We start from the raw sequence: 25448 nt of genomic DNA, 5'->3' as shown, positions 1-25448 counted from the left end.
TATATATAAATTTAATTCTGGTGAGTATTTTGCATGAATCCGTGTGTGTTGTGTATTTTGCGTTATATTTCATTCAAATCATCAGCCCCGAAGGTCAGTAGACTCTTAATTGGAAAGAAACGCAACTCAACGAACTCTCTCATTCTCCCACCCGACACAGAAAGAAACATACTAAAAATCCAGTCACATGTTTATAGCCTATATATATATACATGAGGGACTCATTTAGTTTGTGACATTTTGTTATCTTTTGTTGTTATACGAATACAAATTGTTTATGTACATGCGTTTTATTTTTCCTTCTTCTTTTTTTCGCCAGAGATTTTTTGTTGTTGTTCATTATTATTATTATTTGGTTAGTATGCGATTGTAGTAGCGCAGTAACCTTATTTTGATGATGCGAACCGATAAGCGAGTGACAAGCTGCTGCAAATGAATCACAAGAAAACAGATCTTGCACACTCAATCGAGAGTGAGAGAGAGAGTGTGAGAATATAACAAATAAAAAAAGACATATGATAAGCACAATGACAGCGGAAAATTATTGCAAAATGTGAGCCAATAAAAGAATAATAATATACAAAGAGAAGAGAACCCATCGCAAATAATAATAATAATGACGTGATGGAGAAACCAAAAAAAGTCGATGTCGATCAACAATGACAAAACGCAGTCAAATTAATATTATTCGAAATTCTGGAATATTGTGCAATCTTACAAAACGATCTTGAACTCTCGCGCTCTCTCGTGGCTGGCCTATTTATGAAAAAGAGTCGCGTTCAAAAAACTGCATGGTTTCCTTGAATCAAACCCATGACAATTAATCTATTATCAATATAAAAGTTGGATGAAATAGAAAAAAGGAACAAATACGTAATATTTCGTTTGATGTGAATGTGCCCAATGCGTATATATGTAGTAAATATGTGCCAGTTGATACCTGCGGTCGATGTGTCCTATTTAGATAATTCACATCAAGAGAAAATATCAACAATCGCCTACGAATAATAAAAAAAAAAACGAAACAACAAAATACAAATACAGAGCAGCATAAACAAATACACACGGCTAGCAAATTGATGAGCGTGCGTCGTACACTCGTTTCCAAATGTGAATAGCTCAAAACAGTGAACAGATTTCAACGATTCAATGTTAATAGTAACATTAATAAATTTTTCACACATGAACGATGATGTGATTTGTCATAATTTTCGTTTCTATTTTGCACTTCTGAATGAAAACGTATAATTTAAAATCGAATATGGAATAGCAATTTGTGTGATAGCGAGTGAGCGAGTGAGATGTGACACAACTATGTTTTAATATTGACAACATACTTAAAATATAGTCACACGCGGTATTTTTCCCTGTTTCGGCTTCGTTTCCGAAATACAAAATCTGTTGATTTGAACTCAATTCGAGTCGATTGCAATATTATTGCTAAAATTATACTGTCATGATTCATGAAATTACATTTGAAACACACGCGCGCGCTCAAACACACGAGATAATGTGAATAGATAAAGCCAAAATACGATTGTGTATCGTGTGCCCATAAAGTCAATATTACGAGCAAATCACATTGGTGAGTGAACGAGTGAAAGAGAGAAAAAAAAGGTCGATAGACGAAAATGTTACGTTGTGATGATGCCATTGCCGCCGTTTTTGTTGTCATTACACACAAATACAATGGACATATTAATTATGCACTTTCCATATGCTCAATATAATTAAATGTTTGCTGTCTCGATATTGTGCTCTTTTCAAAAAAAAAAAAACAACAAGCAAGATAACATGCTCTCGGTTGATACCAAAAAAACGTATATAGAAGAGATATGAAATCATTTCATCCAAAACTCTATTACTATTGATTCTAATCATTGTGCCGTGTCCGATCGAAATTCTATTCAGAAATAAATTATATTGAAATATAATTATGATGCAAGGTTCAATTAAGCATTTTTTTTTATTGGATTTTTCCTTCAATTGGTGCAATTATGCTATCGCTCGCATCATGTCAAATATGTGTGCTAATGATTTTATTAGCAGTGCGATTTTTATTAATTCTACTACCGAAATTGAAAAAAATGCGAACGCCTGTTGATTGCATACTCTTCATATGAAAATGGCAAAGCAACCATCTGTTCCGACTTAATCTTCATTCTTTCTCTTATTCATTTATTTTTTTTACAATTCAGATTTAAATGCTGCATTCTTGTTCCTCGAATCATACATTTTTTTATGTTTGTGTATTTCAAAAAGAATGTATATTTTCGGGACGCGAAGAATGTATACATCAAAGCTAAAAATGAATTTCATGAAATGATAAAATAGAAAATATGACAAAATGAGGCGAGCTAGAAAAGAAAGAGAGAAATGTGTCAGGCAAAGATGAAAAAAGTATATAGCGAAAGCGTGTTTGCGAGAGAGCCAACCGAACACAGACTTGCACCGATGAAGTGGTGAAATTAAAAGTGTTTTTTTCATTAACCTACTTAAAATTACACAATCGTCAAAAGTTTTTTTTTTCTTTTTCGTTGTTGTATGACAGAGCGAGACCGCCTTTTTCAGAATTTAACTGTGCGCACGCGGTACGGGTGTACCGACACAGAAACAAAAAAAAAACAACGACAAAAAAGACAAACTAATTGTATGTGAGGTGAGAGTGAAGAGCGCTTGATTTTCACGGCTGACTTGGATTTGTAAAAGAAGTATCAGAGCAACAACGGGCACATACCAAGACAGAGCGAAAACAAAGTGAAAAAACACAAGACTGATCTCTTGCCGTCTACAAACCGATCGATCAAACACATTTTAAAATGAAATATTGAATATTAGATATTGAAATGGAAGCAATTTGCGCTATATAATTTAATTAAACACTCAAATATACAGAAATATATGTATCCATTTGACTGGCGCAAAGAGGTGAATGTATGTGCATTTTTTTTCTTCTTCATTCGTATGTTCCGCGAGTGTGTCTGTCTGTAATCCAAGCATACAATATATGTACATATTTGTGTAATGTTAATGCATTGAATCAAGCAATTTTGATACGTTTCACAACAGTTTCAAACATATATATATATATAAAACAAGCAGTAGCACAGAGAGAGAATTCTAGTGACCTCTAAAACGATATCACGCCCGCATTACTCGTTTCTTCGGTTGTTTCGCACTCATTTTTTTTCTGCTGTTGCTGTTGCCGCTGCTATAAGTCTACACTCTCCTCTGTCTTCTGTGCCTCTCTCACTGTTAGCGTAGTTTGATATTTTCTTTTACTGTAATTTATTTTCTTCATTTCATTCGTTCGCCTGTTCGTCTCGCCACAAACGCGCAAAAGTAAAACGTTTCATACATTGTTTGTGCACACCGATCTATCTCTATGTGTGTATGCATGCAAGTCGAATGCAATCATTATATATATATAACGTCAAGTGCAAATCTTTTATTTCAAATGCGGTTTCTGTTTTCTATTGTGAAAACCGCGTGTGCGCGCGTCTTACAAAAGAAGTTTTGCCGGATTTTCCTGGATATTGTCGACAACTATGTCGTTGTCACTTTTTTTTAATTAGTATGATGGAACGTTTGCCATTTAAATTCAATGCCCTGTGTTCTTCGGTTTTTTCCTATAGTCATTCCGCAATGAATGCACATAAAAGCAAAATAGCGTTAATTTTCGTTCTACAAAAGAAACGAAAAATATGTGACGAATCGATTATTGAATATTATGCATTTTGTGTTTGCAAATGAAATCGGTAAACGAAAAAAAAACAACAGAGAAAAAACAAAATAACAAGCACCCATTTAAGCGCATTCGCGTTATCAAACCACTCCAAAAATGCATGCGCGCAAAAAAGCACAAACATACACACACACAAACAGAGAAGAACGTTGACCATAAATGAAATATTATAAATTTATTATTAGATAAATTGAATGCGATGACAAATATAAAAAGCAAAATCACAAAAACAAAAACCAACTCACTACACGCGAAACCAATTCAATAAGACAAGCAAACAAATAAAAAATTTAATGAATTATTTGCATCGAACTACCACACATTTATATGTAAAGTTGTCAGCAGCAGTAGTAGTGGCAACAGAAATGCCAGCGAATGTATTTGCTTTCAATCGAAAGTTGCACACAGCAATCATTTTGTAAGTGTGCAATTTTCGGTCGATGGAATTCAATCCGGCCGCGCGCCAGACGGCTTATATATTTTTTAAAATGAACAAAAAAAAAAACACCGTATGATATTACCAGATATTATTATAATATTCTCGGTTTAATTCTTTTTTCGTTCTTTCTTTCTTTTCTATCTCTTTGTTTTGCTGCTATATTCTGCGTTTGTATATAATACAAACACATTTTCTACTCTACGCGAATGGTATGCATTGATAAATCGCAAACGCGTTCGCGGCACAATGTGGTGGCTGCTGTTATTGTTGTTGTTTTTAGCGGTTGATCGGCTTTTTGCTGTTTGGCCAGAATATCGTGTGCCCCAAGAAAAACTCGAAAGCATTTTCGTTTGACTTTGAACGATTAACGAGCCACATGTATATGATACACACAAAAAAACGGCTGCATGTGTGCGTGCGCGCGCGATAAAAATGAATCGCGACATTTAACAATCATTTTTTTTTTCGGTCTTCGGTTTTTGTTGCTACTTTTTTGTGGTGATGGTGGTTGTTGCTGTTTTTTGTTGTTGTTGTTGGTCTCTTCAAATGCAAAGTCAAACGAAACAAATTGAAAAAGAAAATGAGTAAAATTAAATGCGGCACGTTGCATTCAATATGTTCCTGCTTGTAAAATCGAAGAAAAATAAGTTAGCAAGAAATAGCACAAAAAAAATGAGCTAAAAACGCAATTTATGCTATGAATTTTCGGTCAGAATAAAAAATTCTTGGTATTTGGTATACACTCACGCGTATTAAAAAAATAACGATGACCAGAGAGAGAGGTCAAAAACTGTACTAATCGACATGGAATCAAATTATCGGATAGTACTACACACACTACTCAAAAATTCAAAGTACTTGATTAAAAAAAACTATTTTAAATTTTTTGCCATGTAATGTATATCGATTTATCGAATCACGAGTTTACATAAATTGCAAAACATCGTGAATATAATATACTCGGTTCTTCTTCCTTGTTGCTTCTCTCTTGTTTTTCATCTTTTGCCACAAAGGAGATTTGTTTTCGCACACCAAAAAAGCCAACAACTGAAAATAACTCATATATACACAATATCAGCCAACTATTAAATCCGTATAGAAGCAAAATGCAAATCGTACACGAAAGCCCAGAATAATAATATTGAAACGGAGCGAGAAACCAACGACAAAATAGCTGAATAACAATTTGAAATGAAATCAAAAAAAAAAGACGAACGGCGAATACAAAACGACATAAAATAAATGAATAAATAAAATCGACGAGCGAAAATATAAATACAACCATATAAAATAGTGAAGAAGCAAAGAAATGGACATTTAAAACAACAAGAAGTTAAAAAAAAAAAAACAAATCATGATGAACAAGAAAGAAACTGGATTTTTTTAATTCGGCCTGGAATCAAACGAATTTCCCACTGGAATTTATTTCAAATTTCAGTGAAATCCCTCTTGTGATTTTGCATATTCAATCTGGATCATGGGTTGACGATGATGACAGCCGTCAACGGCGGCTGCAGGGTCGGCGACGGCATCATTCTTTCTTTCTTATGTCATTTTGTGTGAGTGTGTATGTATCGGTGGAATAAATTCACTCATTTCTAGTTCACAAGTCCACAGAAATCATTTTTTTCTCTCTTTCGCCCAGACCAGCCACACTCACATGCGCACACACTCTTCTTTTGTAAGAGAATCGCAACGACGCATCATCATCACGTTGACTTTGTATACGATGTGTACATATCACATAGGAGAAATCAATTGAATACCCACATGTTTTTCTATGCTATATGTACAATGTATGCTCCTGACTGCTGCAGCGGCTTCAAAACGACACACATGCCAGGCAATATCGCTCAACACTGGCCTACATCAATGTATTCGTCGCTCTGTGTGTTGCATTCTTGTTCTATTTCGCTCTCGCTTGCGTTCATTTTCGGTTTCATTTCAACATACATTTTTTTTACTCTGTGTTATTTGCCACGATCAATCGGTCATAGTTTTTTTTTCGCTCTTTCTCTTTTTCTCTCGCTCACTTCGATCGGTTTTATCTTCTTCGAATTGAATAACATTCATTTTTTTTATATTTTGATTTTCGAAGTTCAGTTACATTTCCATTGTTTATTTTTTGTCTTCATTCTCTTCTTCTCAATATTGCCCATGTTGTTTTGCATTCGATCCGCTCAGTTTGAAGTGAGCACAGCAAACACATTTAATTTCGTTTTCCGATGGACTTTGTCTTCATCCTGTTGTAATTGACAATATATACGCCTGTAAAATTCATAATTTATTTTTTCGTCTTTCGTATCGTACATTTGTTTCGGTTTTTTTTTTTGTTTTGTTTTGTTTTATTTTGTTCATTCTGTTTCATTCAAACCAATTCGAAGAATGTGTCGAACGCAATTTTAATGTAAATGCCCGTCGTTGAAATGGAATACCGAATTGGAATGCATAAAGAATGTGTGCTCAAATCGGTCATACACATTATATCGCATATATGCATATTGAGTCATTCAATGCGAGAGACTGAAAATAAACAATTTCATTACCATAGCGGCTAATTAGCCGATTTACGACTCAAACAAATGAAAATTGTGGCTTCGGAATCGAAAGTTTCACCACTTCATCGAAATCGGCTGAAGGCATATTAAAAACCGAACGAAACGCAACCAACATATATATACGGCAAATGGTTATCGGTATATACACTCTCTCTTTCTCTGATCGTTTCGATTCGAATTTTACGATATGGCAAAGCACACTCTTTCACTCTCGGTCATGCACAAAACGTCTTCTATTGTGGATGCATTGCGCATACTATTACATATTCTCCGAATCGAATGGATGAAGCATATATATATATATCTAAAAACATTCAACAACCATAAAATAATAAAATAGCAAACAACACATTTGAAAAAAGTGCTTTTCATTGGAAGACGCTATTTAGCAATGACACAAACCTCACCGCAGAATACATTGCATTCCATTCGGATCGTATGGAATTGCAAATAAACAAACAAAACGATTCAATAAAATCATTTGAAATGAAGAATTGACACAATGAACAAAAAATTTAATCTTCCTGCTGCAATGTTGGAGCAATTCAATTGATTCTCGTTGTTTGGTGCAAAGTGCATTTTATTTTGGTAGAAAAAGAAGAATAAAAAAAAACAATATATTTATGGGCCCCTCGATGGATGACGCCATCTGTTGCGATCATCAAATCACACATAATCTTTTCCATTTGCTATTTGACAGCTTTGTGCACACGATATATACACACACTCATAAGGGCATTTTTTTGCTTCTTCTTCTCTGTTTTATTATTCGGTTCCATAGTCATGGTATGTCATCGCCGCTTTGCACTCGGTATGTTTATGTTTGTGTTTGTATGTGTGTTTGTGTGTGCATATATGGTAGTATAGTGAAACTTTTTGCGTGTGTGTGTATGTGTGTGACTTTAAATATCGTGTCTGTTGTACACACTACAGTCAGAAATGCGCAGCACCGTATTTCGCGTCTCGTTCGCACGGTTTTAAGCTGCCTATTTGATTATCTTGTTTCATTCACTCTGTTTTCATATTCTTTTGTTGGCGTTTTCACATACACAACTCAGTTCCATGTATTTTGGTTCTGTGCATCTATTTCATTCGTTCACATTCTCCCACCATTTGATTGTTTGTCTCATTTTGGCTCGTCGGATTTCTTTTTTGTTTTCGTGTGTACCGATTGTGCCGTGGACGTTGTGTGTATCAGTCGGTGTATGTTTCGCTTTGAATGGTGAAAATATGCGTGTATCGGTCGTCTATCACATACTCTGTTTACGTATGTTTGTGTATATGTGTGAATGTGTGTCCACACAGCGCTTACTGCTACATTCGGTCGTCGAATGTCAGTCAGTCATTGTTTTCAATCGAAATTCTGTAGACAAAATAACACAACGAGAGTGTTCTCTTTTCACGACCCTACACGCCGTATGAAGTATACACTTCTGTTTTTTTAAGTTGATTTTTTCTTCATTTTTTTCGGTCTTTTTTTCATCACAAAATAAAAAAAAAATAAACACCGATTTATTCGATACAACCGGAGTGTATATGGTGTTCAATCGTAATTGGTGATTCGATAAAATGACGAGAACGCACAAAAACATTTAAAAAATTTGAAGCACATAAAATATAGTCGCAGTGCGATCAAAACTACTATATATATTATTATTATTTTTCTTTTGCTGTCGAATCGAAAACAAGAGGAAAACGTATATATTTTTTTCGCTTTAAATGTTTAATATATAAGTGTGTGAAAACAAATTGCATTGAAAGTTGGAAAAATAAGTGAGAAAAAAAAAACAAGACACACAGTGGAAAAAAAGTGAAAGAGTAAAACGAGTGGAAGAAAAACTTCGAACAAGTTAAAGAAAATTTATTATTGCGCTGTGTGTTGTGTGCGTTTAATAAAAACAATTTCTTTCATCGTTGTCTTCATCACATCGTTTGTTGATTTGTCAATCGGTCAAATCAGGCTCTCATCGTATTAAATATCAAATAGTAAATAAAGGTTAGTGTGCCCAAACACAACAAAGAAGTTGAAATACAAAACATACAAAAAATGGTTCTCGACTCGAGAGCCACTACAAGTTTCTCTCATTTCGTCGAAATGAGAATGCATTAAGTCTAAAAAAATATCACCTTTTGCTAAATATGCGCGTTGATTTGCGATTTTAATTTTTGTTTTCGTCGTTGTTGATAGTTTCGTTGTTTCACAATCCGTTGACATATTTGACATGTGTGTATGTTGTCTCTTCTAACTCACTCAATTCTAGTTAAGAGTAGACGTAATTATTTCTTTCGTCGTCTTCTCGAAAAAAATCAGAGCTCGTACTCTGAAGTATAAGAAAAAAAGAGAGTGAGCGTACGATTTGGTGTTCGTTGATTTATTCGCCAAAAAAAAAACGAAACACATAATATTTCATACGCCAAATTGATCGAGAGTGGTAGTCGTCGTAGTGGCCGTCGTCGTCGTCATTGTTGTTGTTGCGGTCGCCGTCGTAGCAGATGTAGTCATCGTCGCGGTCGTCGTCGTCATTAGCCTAATCACAGTGTTTGTGCATGTGTATAGTATATGCAATTGTTTAATTGAATATTTATCGACCGAAAAGTGAATAGCATCATGAATGATATCTATGCATATCTTGGATTTAAGTGCCATTGTTATGTGCTTTTGATTTTACTTTAAATTCTCATTCGAATTTATTTCTGTTTTTTTTTGTCGTCGTCGTCGTTTGATGTTCGTTCATTCGCAAAATGCAAATGTTAATGAAATTCAACATTGAATGAAAATCAAATTTTATAAATATATGTGCTTATCTATCTATTTATAAGTGTGTGGGTGCAATCAAAAAAAGTAAAGAAAAGTCGAATTGGTACGGCAACGAGAAAAATCGCGATGCGTTGATAATATAAATAATGATGTTTGTTTTATTTTTCGCATTTATCAAAAAAGAACAATAACAACAACAACATATATGGAATTTGTTCAAGTGGATTTTTTTCGATTACTATGTGCAATAAATTTTTTTTTTTTTTGGTGCTGTATGAATGGATATAATGTCATTTTGATTCCGCCCTCGGGCCTCTTCAATTCAGATCAAGTTGCAGCATCAGCGATACTGTGGCAGTGGCCGCATTAAATTTGGATCGAAAAATGTGTATACGTTTCGCTAATTACAAAACGGTTTGAATTACATGTACATACTATATTATCGGGAATATATAAGCATGAATGGACCTATCGATTGCTCATTTGTACACAATAATTTGTTGTTGTTATATTTTTGGTTGAGCCATTCCGAAAAGCGTTAATCGTTTTTGGACATGAAATCTAGGTCCTTTCACAGCAAACATACATTTTTATCATCGATATTTTCATTGCCATGCCAACAATTTTTCTATATATTTTGGTAAATAGTTGAATTTAAAATGAAAATAAACGAAAAAAATAACATCACAATCGAACAGCATCGAAATATGGCAACAACGATTACACAAAATCATAATAAAGCCATCGAAGTAGCCAACATTCACAAACAGAGAAAATCCAAAACAAAAAAGAGAAAAGAAGAAATAAAAGTGATTTTTTCTTCTTCTCTTGTTCAAATTTCTATTCGCCTCGTCTTCGGTTTATGCTTTGTACTTTGTATACATATGTGTATGTGTGTGATACATGAGTGAATACCGCCGATGCGAATGGAAGATGAATAACAAAAAATAACAACAAGACGGCATCAAATAGAGAGGATAGAGAAATATACAAAAAAAAAATCGATTTAAAAAACCGACAAAATGCATCGAAATGTGTGTCTATGTGTGAGCGTTTGTTACAGCCAGGATGTTTAGAGTGTCGAATATTCTACGTATATTGTATTGTTGTTTTCGCTTCCATCTGACATTTTTATCGTACAAAAGGCTCTGTCGGTTCAACGGACGACGGCATACATTGACCTAAGGATTCCCCAAATGATTTGATATATTATTTCGTAAACATACTGCATTGAACGCTCTTATTGCTCTCACCGTTCGCCTCTAAATATATATTTCTTTTAATTTTCAACTTCTTTCCATTACATTTATATTTATATACAGATATAGATAGAAAGATATATATTCCAATGCGATAACAGGCCGTTCATTGTTTACGATGAACGAATGAACCATTAAAGGTTCAAATCCATTTCATACGACAAAACAACCAAAAATTCGTTGAACTATTTCGAAATCCTATTAACACACAGCAAGCTGGCGAGAGGGAGAGAGAGAGAGAGAGAATGAGAATAGTGAGCGGCTGACACATAGCAAAGACGAACATACAAGCACACTATTCAAGTGTACAATGTGACTCGAAAAAAAAAAATAATAATAATAGAGAAATAGAGATTTGTGTATGTGTGTGACGCGCAACGAATCGAGAGTCAGGTACAATAGTAGTAAATTTGTGTTGTTGTTGCTGCTGTTTTCAAGAGAAAGTTTTATGTGTGTTTTATTCTCTAGTTGTTGTTGTTTTTTTTTTCGTTCGTTCATTCTTTCTTAGATTTGCTTGAATCGTTTACTTCAATCGAAATGGTTGATTGTCCTTGTGTCGCGACCATTTCCGAAGTGTTTAGACTTAAATTTTAAATTGCATCCAAACAAGTGAACTGGATTCGACATAGATTTTTTTTGTATGCACCAAACACATACAAACAAACAAATATGATCGCACTTACTTCACATAAAATCGAAATTTATGATGAATCGAGTAAATGTCTCCGTCAAGTGAAAATGAAGTCGAAGAGAGGGAGTAAAAGAGAGTTTAAAAAAACTGTCCACCACAATCCGATGAAACTATTTATTTGCATATTAGAGATGTGAAAAGAAAAAAAATGAAAGAGCGCACAAACATGTTTATTGGAATGAAAGAGAAGTGAGATCAAGATGCGAGGCTACATAAATGAATGCGCTCTGGTACTTGAAGCAAAAGTACGAATTCATCGAGTTAAAATGTTTCCATGAATGCGCTGCTGCTACTGCTGTATTTCACTCGCATCATCAACAACAACAACAATAACGGCGACGGCGGCAGCAGGCAGCAGCAACATTGCGGAGTCGGGAGAGTATGTGATACTTTACACAGCCTTGAACATTTTATACATTTTTTGTATAGAGCGTTTATACCGTCGCTTCCATCGTCGGTCGGTCGTCGTTGTCGTTGTTGTTGTTAATGCTGCTTCTGCGGTCGCCGTTTTAATTTTGATGTTGTGCTTTAAATAAACGTGTTTCAATGAGTTGTGTGTTCAATGCATATGTATATACGAAGCGAAAAGAAGTACTCTATACTCTTTAAATTGCGATAGATGAATAAGTAGCATGTTGTTATAGAAACGGCGAAGCAAAGAAATAAATGTACAGAGAGGAAAAAACACACTACTTAAACTACAATACGCATAAAGTGTGAAAGATCGAGAGAGAGAGAGAGAGAGAGAGGGCGAGAGATAGAGAGAGAGAAGGAGAAAAAGGAAAAAGACTCATGAAAAAACAGCTCGCATACAATAAATGAAAAATATGTGAAAAGAAGAAATACGATTCTGCGGTTATTAAGTGAATGTGTGAATGTTTCGGTCGAAGTATAATGTGAATTTCATGAACGATGAAAAAACGGGTTACAATTTTTTTTTTCATTCTGTCAATAAAAATGCATAAACACTCTCTCTCACACACACTCTCTGTCGCATTTACATCGGACAAAACAAATAGATCGACAACTCGATTGACTCTATTCTATCTGCTGCTTGTTTGCGATCTATCAGTCTATATCTGCTGTGCTTCAACTTCAATTCTTTCTATCTTTATCATTCTCACACGCAACTTGATCATCGTACACTGCTGACAACAATCAGCATAGCAAATCCATGATAAAGTTCCATTAAAGGTTTCAATACATTGTGTGTGTATATATCTCCCTCGGCATCATTCATTTTACATGTTATAGTGCTTTCGTTGTAAAATTGTGCATATGTGCGTCTTGCTATGGTGTTTGTTGGTTGCGAGTTTCGTTGGAAAATGCGTTCGTCTTTCTCTGTCTTCATCTCACTCTTTCTTTCAACTAGTCACTCGCACACACTCACACTCTCTATCTATCTACTATTCGATTGATTCGGTTGTGCATGCAGTTGAATAGTGTAGTTGTTGTTGTTTTCTTGCACATTTTCGAGTCAACTATCTCGATTCTATCTAATGAATACAACCATATCAATCAATTGAAAATATCTCCTAGTTACTGAATAATGACTATAATAACTCATATTAACTGAATACCGTACTACATGCACTACATTTACGAATGTACAAAACAAACTAGCATTGCAGCATGCAGCAGCAATACGTAGCCAAAAACAACTGAAAGAATGAAATGTATTTTGAAAGAAAAAAAACGAAGAAAAGAAATTGTAATTATTATGTGGCAAATATATAGTGCAGCAAGTGAGAGCGATTATTATCACACGCCGCATATTTTCTCCGTAAACGTGAAGTTCATACAACTGCACTACATTTCTATATTTTGCTGTTGTTGCTGTTACTTTTTCTACTCGTGTTATTTTACTATTATTTCGCGTTGCTCTCATATCTGTTCGCCAAAATAATATGAATCGAATCGCTGGAACAAACATACTTGCACACAATAAATGGCAAACTTTTCTTTTCTCGTTTTCTTCTTATTTTTTTTTTATTCATTTATTTATTTCGCATTTTCCATAATTTCTTGTGTTCCTGCGCTTTGTTTCTAAATGAATAATTATTATAATTATAACAATAGATAAAACGTAATGTGCACATTGGCACACCGAAAAAACAAACGAAGATATTCATGTTGTTTGATCACTTCTGTTCCATCACGATCCGATCCACCACGGGAAATGAAAAATAAATTCGGTGCGTTTGTGTGTGTTTTATTCGTTTCAGCATGAGTAAATGCTTTCGCTACAATCACGATTTAGCTTCATTTGCATTGTCTCTAATCAAATCATAGATCAGAGCGCTCTCTCGACCAAGCGCAAATAATACAACAACAACGTCTAAAAATTAGAAACGATCTAACAACTTAATTTCACTCATTTGAGATGCTTGCGATTTTGCCATTGATTTTTTTGGAAACAATCGTTTTCACAGTGTCATTGTTGGATTAGTAATAATATTGGCTTTGAAATGCCATAAAAACACTTGTTCATCGTGTTTTGTTCAGTCTTCAAATGTACAACCTACTTTATCACCATCCATCAAGAAAGAAAACAAAAGTTTTACGTGCACACCGAAGAATAAAATAGGAAAATGTGTCATATTTATTTTTAACGATTACAAATCGAGACCAAACATAAAAAACCACAAAAAGCATTGATTTAATTTGAATTAGACGCCCTGCAATTTCTTCCATTGAAGTCAAAGAAAGTATTATGAAAGACAGATAGAAGTCTTTGTGTGTTATACAGTGCATCATTTATATTTTGAACACAAAAGAAACATACTTATGGTTTTTTTTTTGCTTTATAATTTTAATCGGATAAGATAGTGTTGTTAATGAAATTGGACTGTTTTCTCTTTCATCCGGCATGTGGATTTAATCAGCGCTTTCTTTTTGTCATGCCATTGAGTGTCGTCATCGTCATCGTGGTGTGTCTCGAGTTGTCGTTGTCATTGTTATTTGTATGTGATAAAAGACGATACGAGCAAGGATATCAGTTAAATTTGCCATTGACGATGATGATGATGATGATGTCTGGGCCACAAATAAATTGATTTAAACTCAATTCTTTTATTTTCGTCTGCTAATGTGTAGACAGCAAAAGAGCATTAAATACCATTTATAACAATTGAAGAAACACACGATACGAACGAACGAATGAGAAAAAAAAAATAATAACAACGACGAAATAAGATATTCGAATGAAGCGAGTTCAAAAGTAATTTCAATTCAATCGCGGTCACATAGTATGCGCGTACGCATTTGAACGCGCGTGCAGCATACCACAAAAATTCGAACCAACGAAAACAACAACAAAATAATAAAAGTCAAGATGTGATGCATTATAAAATCGCAAGCGAAAAATACACACCGAAAATGAGACCGCCTAAATGACTTTTATCAATTATGGTGTGTCGCCATTGTCAACGCGCTCGCGCTAACATACTCAAACAAACGTTGAGTAAACGAGAATGAACCGAAATAATAATCATAACAAGATGAGCACAGAAAAAAAAGAATCGCGTTCAATTCATTTTTTTTTTTTATTATGATAGATAATTTTTCGGTTGCAAAATAGGTTATTCGTTGTTGTTGTGTACATTTTTTCGAGAATGCTTTTTGCCCTCTTTGCCGTATGTGTGTGCAGAAAAAAAAAATATTTCATGTATTTGCGAAATAAAAAGCGATAAGATGAAATGAAAAGCTAACAGCGGAATAGACACAGACAGTTAGTGAGTAATACCAATTTGGTTTGACGGCAGCGGGTGACGGCCATAGATTGAGAGTGCGAACACCACCACACACAAAAAATAAATAAATAAATACAACAATTCAACTCTCGATGCAAATTGATTGCCATCTCACTTTTTTTCTCTGCTACTGATGCTGGCTTTTTAGTTGATGTGGTTTTATGCGTGAATTTGTTGAGGAAAGAATATACGTATACAGATCGTAAGGGATCGCAGGGCATCTTCTTTCTCACACACATATCACGATATTTTCATCAAGTCGGTTTCAAGTGTCATGCATCCGAAATCACCAAGACAAATGCGCAAAAGGATTGCTCTTAACATATTTTGATTGTGTGCACACGGCGATGTCTTTGCACTCTTATCTTAATATGCATCACGGTATCATTGGTTTGTTGTAAAACAATTTCAGACATTCAAATGAGATCAAATCGATTCGATGTTCTATACAAGTTTTTTTTATTCAAATTCTCCTCATGAATTTTGAAAATGAACAAAATCAAATAGAACCACACGATCGACTGACGCATGCTGTCATTCGTTCACAGTTGTGTCAGAGGGGAATCATAATAAAGGGAAAACTTATAATTCACTAAAATATTGTCAAGAGTTTGCATAAATACAATCTGAAAGAAGATTTATTCGTGGTTACTATGTACCGCCTTTGCATTTCGTTCCTCAACATGCAGTGTCTTTCTATCATGGATGAGTTGGGCCTACATCAGCGTATTTTGCCACCCATACCAGCTTCCAAAGAAGTATCGGGGTAGGCATCCCAACTTCTAGTTGACTAGTTCTAGTTTTATGTGGCGATTTAGTGTGTGTTGTTTTTGTCATCATCGTTGTCGTTTGTTTGGGCACGCCATTGAATCGAACGAATTTTTGCTCTAACCACATATCAATAAAGTACCTTTGGCTAAAAAAAACCAACAATAAACAAGCATATATTACATGTACGAAAAGAGAGAAAAAATCGCTTCATTCGTCTTTATTCACAATTGCCTCTCGCTCACTATCATTCGATTTATTTTGCTGTCGTATTTTCTATCCCATACAAACACATGCAGCAGCGCGTATCATCATTGTTCTCTCTCGATTTTTATATATGGTTTGTTGTTGGTCGTTTATTTCTTCTTCTTTTTCGATTTACGTTCGTTTTTTTTTTCTCTCTCTCTCTCTCTCTCTCTCTCTTTTTTTTATTTGTTGTATGCAGTCAATATCACGGCAGAATATAATGATTGCATGGTGTGTATTACTGCTGCCTGTCAGAAAGACAAGAAGTTATGCAGTGAGCTAGCTAAAACTCTTAGGGGAAAAATTTATGTGTTGCGGGTGTAAGTGAGGAACATGAACAAAAACAAAAGATACTCCATGTAATTAACCGATAATTATGCACATCGTTGCACGAAAATTCTCTCATACACACACACTCACACACACACACACACACACACACACACACACACACACTCTCTCTCGTACAAGTCAAGCCAATTAATTTCGAGACATGAATTGAGAACAAAATGTTCGTCGGATCATTTTTGTCAATGTTGTTATTGAACCGGCTGAAATGCGTCACATTAAAAAAAAATACAAATTCAATAGAGGATGGGAATCAGATCAATGAGCAACAACAGTGCATGAAAAAAAGTAAAAAAAGAGATACGAATGCAATGGTGGCATGGCTACTATCGTTTGCCCGGCACATAAAATACCATTTTATTTTGTATGTTCCATGAATTTTGCTAAGAGCATGCAATGTCGCATATTACATGTAATATACTATATGTAAAGATATTCGTAAAATGATGATTAAAGCAAAGGCCGTACTGCTGAACTTGTATTGTAGACGATATAAAACGAGAGCGAACGCTCGCGCAACACACAACCAACACTCGTTTGTATGCTTTTTTATTCGCAAAGTAAAGGCAGCATGCGATATAAGAAAAACATACGATATTATGTGCATGGAAACATAGGGAGAAATACATAGAAAACAGACAGTGAACATTTGTGCAGCACAAATGCCCTGTGTATATTCGGTGTGTGACTGTTGAAAATGATAGAAATAGCTCATCGTCTTATATCTCATCATTGTTGTCTTGATCGACTGACTCTGTGAATTTTTTTTTTTCATTTTATCTCTTTCTCTCTCTCTTTCACGCTCACTCTCACTCCATCTGTATATGCACACCGCATACATTTTATTTTCACTATGCGCGCTCTATACTTATAATTAATGTGCCGATGCGATGCGATGCGATGCGATGCAAAAAGACAGCAAAAAACACAACGTTACCAGTGTTTCAGTGTTCCAATGGTTCACTGTGTTTCGAATTGGATTTCGTGGCTGAATGGCAACTATGTTTGATGCTTAATACACACAGTTACTCACACGGGCCGTGCGCATACACTTGCTCTCTTGCACATACACACACATATAATATAAAAACACAGAGTCGTTCTGTAAATGTATTCCACATTATTATTGCGTATATTGCATGGGGGAATGCATGTGATCGCTAGCATTCTCTGTGTATATACATTTGTATTTGGAAAAATACAGACAACATTTTACCATACATACGTTTGATTCTTTTATAGAGACAGGGTTCTCATTTTAATGCACACTATCAACTCAGAGCGTTGTGAGTACTATGCTATAAAAATGAAACAGCAGCAGTAATAAAATAAATTCAAATGTAATCCAAAGCCCAGGACGTCTTTTTTTCTCAATAAATTTGAAAAAGAATTTAATAAATTCCATCACAGATGAATTTAAAAATGAAATATCGAATGATGATCGCTAAATTCTGACACTATAAAATGAATGTGAATGCACTAGAATTGATGACACACAAAGACGGCCATTTCCAATCAGCACCTAGTTTTTTTCCACTTGATTCACATTTATATTTTTTCGTGTTTCAAATTTTTTTGAGTCATCGACTGTGACTTTGGATAGGTTGGATGGTTGTCATTTCTTTTGCCATTGTCTCTGTGTAATATTGAGAATAAACAAATCGAGTTTTGTGTTAAAACAAACATTGAGAGTGTATCTATCTATACATACATAGTATATGTATGTCGATGCCTATGTGTATGCAGCATTTGTGTAAGAAAACCTGCAAAATCAAAGTCAAACATTTTTCGAGCACCAAATGAGCGAGCGAGAGAAATGAAAACGAGAGACGTAAAATGCAACAGCGACACGCAGAGAGAAACGGAGACCAAATGAATCCGACGACATAGAATACACCAGACCGAAAAATATACAATTTTTCGTGTCGGTATATAGAAAATGTGCGCTGAAAAACATCAACACATCAAATGAATCGCATTGCTTGTGTCGTGCAATATTCTCTCATCCAACAAGATCCATTGTTGCTATTATTATTAATGGCGTTATGTACTATTATGTTTTAGTTTTTTTTTTGTTTATTCTTTTATTAGTTTTCAGTCGTTGTTATTGTTGTTGGTTTGTTTTTCGATGAATTTACACACATTTACATGTACAGTCTGTGCCAAGTGCAATCTCTCACTTGTCATCAATTCAGCCATTTGATCAATGTATGCGTACTGTTTATGTGTATGTGTACGCTCACTGGGTTCAGTTCAAAAATGCATGGCTTGAGACCTGTTCTATGGTTTTGTTATTTTCCCCGTTTGATTCAATTAATTCCAAAACACAAAATATGAAATAAACAAACAAAACGAAGCACATCCAGAAGGAAAACGAAAGACATATTTAAGGAATGCATATCATGCACAGCCGACAAAAGTGTGTAACCATTTGGCAAATGCCAGAGCAAGACCGAAAGAAACATAGAGACCGAGCGAAGCTTAGCAATGCTGGAAAATACGATGAGAAGTGATGTTGGTTAGCACAGGAGAAGAGAAGATAAAAAAAAAACACTAAATAAATGAAAATACTACGCATTAAGTGTTTTGAGTATAAATGTGCATTGTGCAGTTCTTCGGTTTTCAATGTTCATGGTTCTCTCGCTTACTCTAGTTTTTTGTTTCTCTGTTTTGTTCTGTGTGTTACGGCTTGAGTCCCTTGCAAGCTTGCACTGACTCTAGCCAAATCGCATCCGTCTGCGCGTTTAATCGCCATTTCGTTCCAATGTATATACACAAATGTGTGTATATATCGTATTGGTGAGAAATGCAATCGAATGTGGAAAACGATGTTAGCGTGTACAAGTGAGAGTGTAAGATGCATTGGCCAAACGAAAGATGAAAAGAGATAGAAGATAAAGAGAGCAAATAGTGTTCGTTTGCAAGTGCTGTTTGCATGCGGAATCGGTGATTGAGAGCGGTTGCGTGTATGTGTGTGATTTTGACCCCAAAACGAAAATTTCCCTTTTTTTTCATGTATCAGTACAAAAGCACTAGAAATATCCAACGCAATATACTAGGTATATACATTTAAATGGCAGAACTAAAAAAAGAAAATCTACAAAATGTATGTGTTCCCAGATCGTACATAAGCGAATACAATCGCAACGCTTGTAAATGTAATTATTTTGTGCTTTTTTTCCTTCTCTACATTGTTGCCCGTTGTTGTCGTTGCTGTTGCCGTTCGATTATGTTCGATTTGCACTGGCTAAGAAGAAAGCGAATAATACAATAGATCCGAGTCTTGAAGCCACAAATTCCAATTACATTACAACCATGATAATAATCGATGTAATCGAACGCCAATACATTTATATAAAATTTGCAATGTTTAGCTAGTTTGCATGCTGTGATTCTTTGGAATTCGGTTGGAAATGCGCAAAACCAGTCGTTGATCTAAAAGTAAAGTTGCTGCCTTTTTTCAATTGTTATTTGCTGCCTTCACGTATATACACAATATAGATATTTTTTTTTTTTGCTTTGCTGTCGACTTTACTACTGATCCAATGACGATGAGCGACCGAGATAGAGAAAGTCAGTCGGCAGTCATCACAAATCATATGTGTGTGATGTGTTGAAATCTCTCGTTTGCTTGCGGCAAGCTCTATTTTGCTTCGTTTGTGTATGAAAACAACAAAATTTGCGATTTTCTTCGTTTGCTATAGCGAAACGAACAGACACGTTCGGTTTTTAGATTCGAAAAAAAATTTCAATTTTTTGTTGTTGTTGCTGTTGCTGTTGATGAATCTCTGTTGACCGTTTTTCGACGCGTTCGTGAATTCGGTATTTTTTTCCTCTTATTCGTTCAATTCATGTGTGTACATGTGTAAATCGGTGTTTTCCACAATTTGATTGCTGCATTTGCAACGAGGCACGAGCGTGAGAGAGAGTTAGTCGAACCGAACACGATACGTTGGCCGTGTGCCGTTTTTTTTTTCTGTTCCGTTACCGTTACGGGCGATTTTTTTTCACAGAGTTATTGTTGTTGACATTTGCAAATGACGATATTTTAGTTTATATGGGCTATGACCGCCGAACAAAATCAGAAGACAACGAACCAATACAACATATTCTTTTAACTTTCTTCGCGCTCATTCGCGTTCGTCCGGTTATTCGTTCGCTTTCTCACTCGTAGAGTGATTAAAATCATGTAATAAATGTATAGCATTTTTATAAGTGTTTTTAGCGCTTACTCTCTGAAGTAGTATGGCTATTGTACTGTTTATACAACTGTTGCCAGTGCCGTTGCCGCCCTCATCGATGCCACCTCAATATTTGTCACTTTGATATTCACTTTTTGTTTTATTGGTATGCTTTTGATATTTACGCTTTTTGCAATTTCATTTTAAATCAATGCAACAATCCATAGTGAGAGTGGATGCGCTTTATTAGTACAATATTATTGGCTACTTGATTTGTTGTTGTCATTTGTCAAAATTCATTATTAAATTTGTGTGTTTTGCTTGATTATTTTGTATGTATACAATGTATACTATACATAATTGTGCTTATAAACAATTTTTATTGCATATTATTTCGAATACAATAACAATTTCGATAGCGACCAAAGTAAAGTTTAAAGAATTAAAAAAATATTAATTCCATTCAGTATTTTATTTATATTTTTGTGTTTGATGTTTATTATAAAACATGATTTAAGCCAATCTCGAATACATGTTATGTGTCGTTCTGTATTTTTTTTTTTTTCTTCTTCCAAAATCGGTTGTTTTGATATGGAATAAATGCAGCGTCAAGTAAAATTAATTATAATTTTTTCTCTCTTTCTCTCTGCTCTGAACTATTTATTCTCTCTTATTTCAGTTAAAGTTCCCACACTGTTGCATTGTCAGGTATTTTGGGTTCCATTTAGACGGGTATTTGACCATAATGCATCGCATTGGACACATTGTTTTTATAAAATTTAACGACTTAAACAAAAAAAAAACGAGCAAAAACAGCCATGGTGCTTTCATTATCGATCGATTAACTGCACTGTCATTAAACACTTCTAGAGTGTTGTTGTTTATTGTATTGTATGGTGTGGTGTTATTGATTTGATGTATCAACTTGACTTGGATTTCTATATTGTTCTGTTATACGCATTAAAAAAAATACATTAATATGCACAAAAAAAAGAATCAATGAACATTTTTTGCATATTTCATTTGATTTTGTGATGCATTAATGTGTGCAATTTCATTTATGGCAATATTATTAAAATTATTTAAATATTTACAAATATTCTGAAATTTAAACGACGTCAGTAATAAATTCATAATCAGATTTTTTTTCGAATGCCGTACAAGCAAACGCATTAAACATCATCAACGCCAATTTTGATTCACAAAATTCAATTAAAACATTAAAATACACACACTTTTTTTTATTGCTATTAAATCGTTTGTATTCGTTTTTTTTTCTTCGTTTCGATATTTTGCTATGTCCCGTTCTGGCATTTCGACACAAATGTGAGCGCACATAAATATACATGAACTAACAAAGTATGTAATTAATGCTTGATGACCTTTGACCTCGGATAAATACAACCGATTTGAGCAATACCCCGTACATAAACCATACATACAAAACAGAACAAACAAACGAACTTATAAACGAACAAAAAACCTGCTTTGAAAAATTGGACACGAAGTGAAATTACTACAAATTATATCCAACTGTGAAAAACCCGGAGAAACGAAAAATATATAAAAAAACGAATAACAACGACAACTTTGTGTTTGTCATGAACTATAGGGAAAAAAAACTTTACAAAGTACACGAGAATTGAGAATGGACGACGGTAAAAATGCAGAGGCAAACAAATACACGAAGTACATGCCGAAAACTAAAAGATGGAACATATAAACCACAAAAATTGTCGAAAATTATAATGAATAGAGTATGTGTGTGTGTGTATGTGCATAGTGAAGGAGTGTGACCTCAACACATCAGAACAAGGTCGTCCATCGTTTATATTGTATTTCGATTTTGAGAGAGTCAAGTAGTGTTGGTTGCCGTTTTTCTTTCTCTCTCTCTAAAACTCACTTTTTGTTCGTTAATAAATTTTTCGTTGCCATTCATATAGCCGAAGATTTCTTGTGCGCGCACTCTCCTTTTATTCAAATATATATAGTAAAAGTTTGTGTTTTTATTGCTGTTCGCACTACGTTTTTTTTTTCGGGTTGATATTGCATGCAACGAGAATTATAACCAGAAGCATTTCTCGGCACTGCCCACACTTTCGCTATCTATATCGTTCCCGATAGAGAATTGTTCACAGCGACGCGCTCTCTCACATGTACAAACATAATGCACTCGAACCACTGAATCTCGTTAGGATTCTGAATTGTAACCGATTTGTAGATCGGCACCGAAACAACAACAACAAAAAACTGTTTTTAGACATGGATGTTTGTTTCCATCCGAAATGCGTCAAATGATAAAATTATTGTTGCTTATTCTCATTTTTTTTTTCAGTGGTATCGCATCATTGCAATGGAATTCAAAAAGTTTGATTTATATTTCACAGCCAGTATTGATCATTGAAAATGACCGACAACGTGCATTAAAATCATCACTCAATGCACTTGTAAATGGCCAAATAAATAATACAATAAAATGAAATAAGAGTGTGTTCAAGTGGTCTTAAAATTGATTGAAACATTCAAAGCAAACGAAACAAAAAAGCGTACACACAAATTGTGAAATATTGCAATTTCAGTCGTTGTCCATTTCAAATGCGAACGATCGAAGCACAAAAACAAATTTTATTGCCGCAAAAAAAAGAACGCGCATACACGCCAGACTTAACGATTTCGATGAAAAGCAACCTTGACTATTACCAGCAACAAATAAAAAAGCAACATCAAAAAATATATTCGGTGTGTTAGTGTCTTTTTTCATCATCTGTTATAAATTAAAAGCATTGATTTACAGCGCAGTCTTCTTATTTATGCGTTCACATTCAATTGAAAAAAAAAAAGTTAAACATTTCAAATCAGATTATTTCATTTTCATTTTGACAAACTTGATGCAATTTAAAAACGACTTTAATGTAAACATCAACAACACTAAATACCACAACATGCTTCATTGAACAAATAAATGAAAAGTAAAACAGCAATCTTTACCAGCATTAAAACTTTTTGGTTTTATGGTTTAAACCATTTTGTTCGTTAAAAATAAGCGAGACAGACATTAAATTAAATATAAATCTTAAACAAAGAATTCTAACTCAATTCCTTGATACTTGAAGATATTTATGTCTTCTTGGTGCAGGTAATTGTTCACCAATTAAACTCTCACTTAAGGTCAAGAACACCACTTGAGACGATTCATTCCTTCTTCACTAATGCTTTTTAAAAAAACTCTTGCCGATGTGTAGGCTAAATTGTAGCCATTTTTCACTATCTTCAGTGTATATACAAAGATTCTTTTTTTTTTTAACCCGAATATTCGTTATATACATTGTATATCAAAATTAAAAGATCAACGATTCCTATTTTTAAGTGAATCGATAACTTTTTACACTTGTTTGCATCTCAATTCAAGAATTTCACTGACTCTTTTTGGAGTTTCGTTGATTTTAAAATAGATGTCTAGACGAATAGACGACGAATATATCAAAAAATTCTTAAATTATTCACTTCACAGATAATAATTTTTTTCTTATCTTTTGTCTAATTGCAGATATCAATGTGGATTAATGGAATTCATCAATGGAATGTTATTCGCTAAAATATTTCGCATACTAATTAATTACGAAATGTTTTGTGTGTGCATGTGCTTAGATATAAAATGATGATGAAGTGACATACAGCCAAAACAATCGCTAATAATTCGTATATTTAACGAAAAAACAAAACAGAGACATTTGTACACAATAATTTCACCTTTGTTAAGTGTTCGTGTATGCGCCGAAAAAGGAGGAAATGCGAAGTATGCCAAAGCCAATTAAGTGCAAGTGCAAGTGCAAATGCAAGTGAATGATGTAAGGCAAAAGTGAATCAAATGAAAAAAATTAAATGATGCATGGCTAGGTTGGTGTACAATGATTTTTCATATTCTAAATGCATTTCGTTGACAAAAATAAAAGTGAAACAAACTGCAAATATAAAAAAAAACGATAAATATTAATCAACGATACGGATAAAAAGACATTGTTTTTTTATCAAAGCAAAAATAAAACAAAACCACACTCACATATAAACACAAATACGCCGCAACAAAACGACAACAACAATAAAAACGTGCTCTCTTCTGTCAAGAGAGACAATCATCGATTGGCCAATTTTGTGTTTGTTGAAATTTAGAAAAAATGAGTCGTAACATTCAATCGCCGACTAAATCGTTATCGTCACCGTCTTGGACGTCGTTTGTTAACAGCAATAATAGTGGTTTTAATGTGATACCGACAGCAAATAATAATGGCAGCACTTTGAACGCATCAATTATCATGTCGGGTACGCAACATTCGCAACAACCATTCACTGCCACCATACACACAACGGGCGCTGCACAAAATCAAATTAACTCGAACAGGTACACAACATTTATTTTTCTTCTCGAACATACTCATTTTCTATGTGCCATTTTAACTGATTTTTTTAATGATTGCAAATCACTCATTGAGTCACAATTACTGAAAAGAAGTCATCTGTATTGAATTTTTAACTGCGCTCGCGCATCTGAAATAAAAGCAGCAATTTTTTGTTCACCCATTTTCATGCTCACTCTCATCAATTTGTTTTACTTTTGTCATCATTTACTCTGTCTTTTTCGACAGTTCTTCGAAAAAAAATTCTTATTTAATTCATTGTTCTCAATTCAATTTATTATTTTTTGA

At 34.3% G+C, this 25448-nt stretch overlaps 1 protein-coding gene across 2 annotated transcripts in view; it reads left to right on the top strand.

Annotated features, from left to right (window-relative positions):
- The window catches only part of LOC116340145 (ecdysone receptor), a 58374-nt gene that overhangs the window by 27657 nt on the left and 5269 nt on the right, over window positions 1–25448 (top strand). The window contains exons 1-2 of one of the 2 annotated variants that reach the window (XM_031766421.1): window positions 8103–8738; window positions 24293–25144. In XM_031766421.1, the coding sequence (XP_031622281.1) occupies window positions 24921–25144 (224 nt within the window). In that variant the 5' untranslated portion in view covers window positions 8103–8738; window positions 24293–24920. Of the gene's footprint in view, window positions 1–8102; window positions 8739–24292; window positions 25145–25448 lie in introns of those variants that run through there. The other variant, XM_031766422.1, reaches the window with a different exon arrangement.

This window comes from Contarinia nasturtii, unplaced genomic scaffold (assembly GCF_009176525.2).
Source record: "Contarinia nasturtii isolate CC-2019 unplaced genomic scaffold, AAFC_CNas_1.1 Cnas_scaffold_630, whole genome shotgun sequence".
Taxonomy (NCBI): Eukaryota; Metazoa; Arthropoda; class Insecta; order Diptera; family Cecidomyiidae; genus Contarinia; species Contarinia nasturtii.
This window is presented reverse-complemented; position numbering and strand designations above follow the sequence as displayed.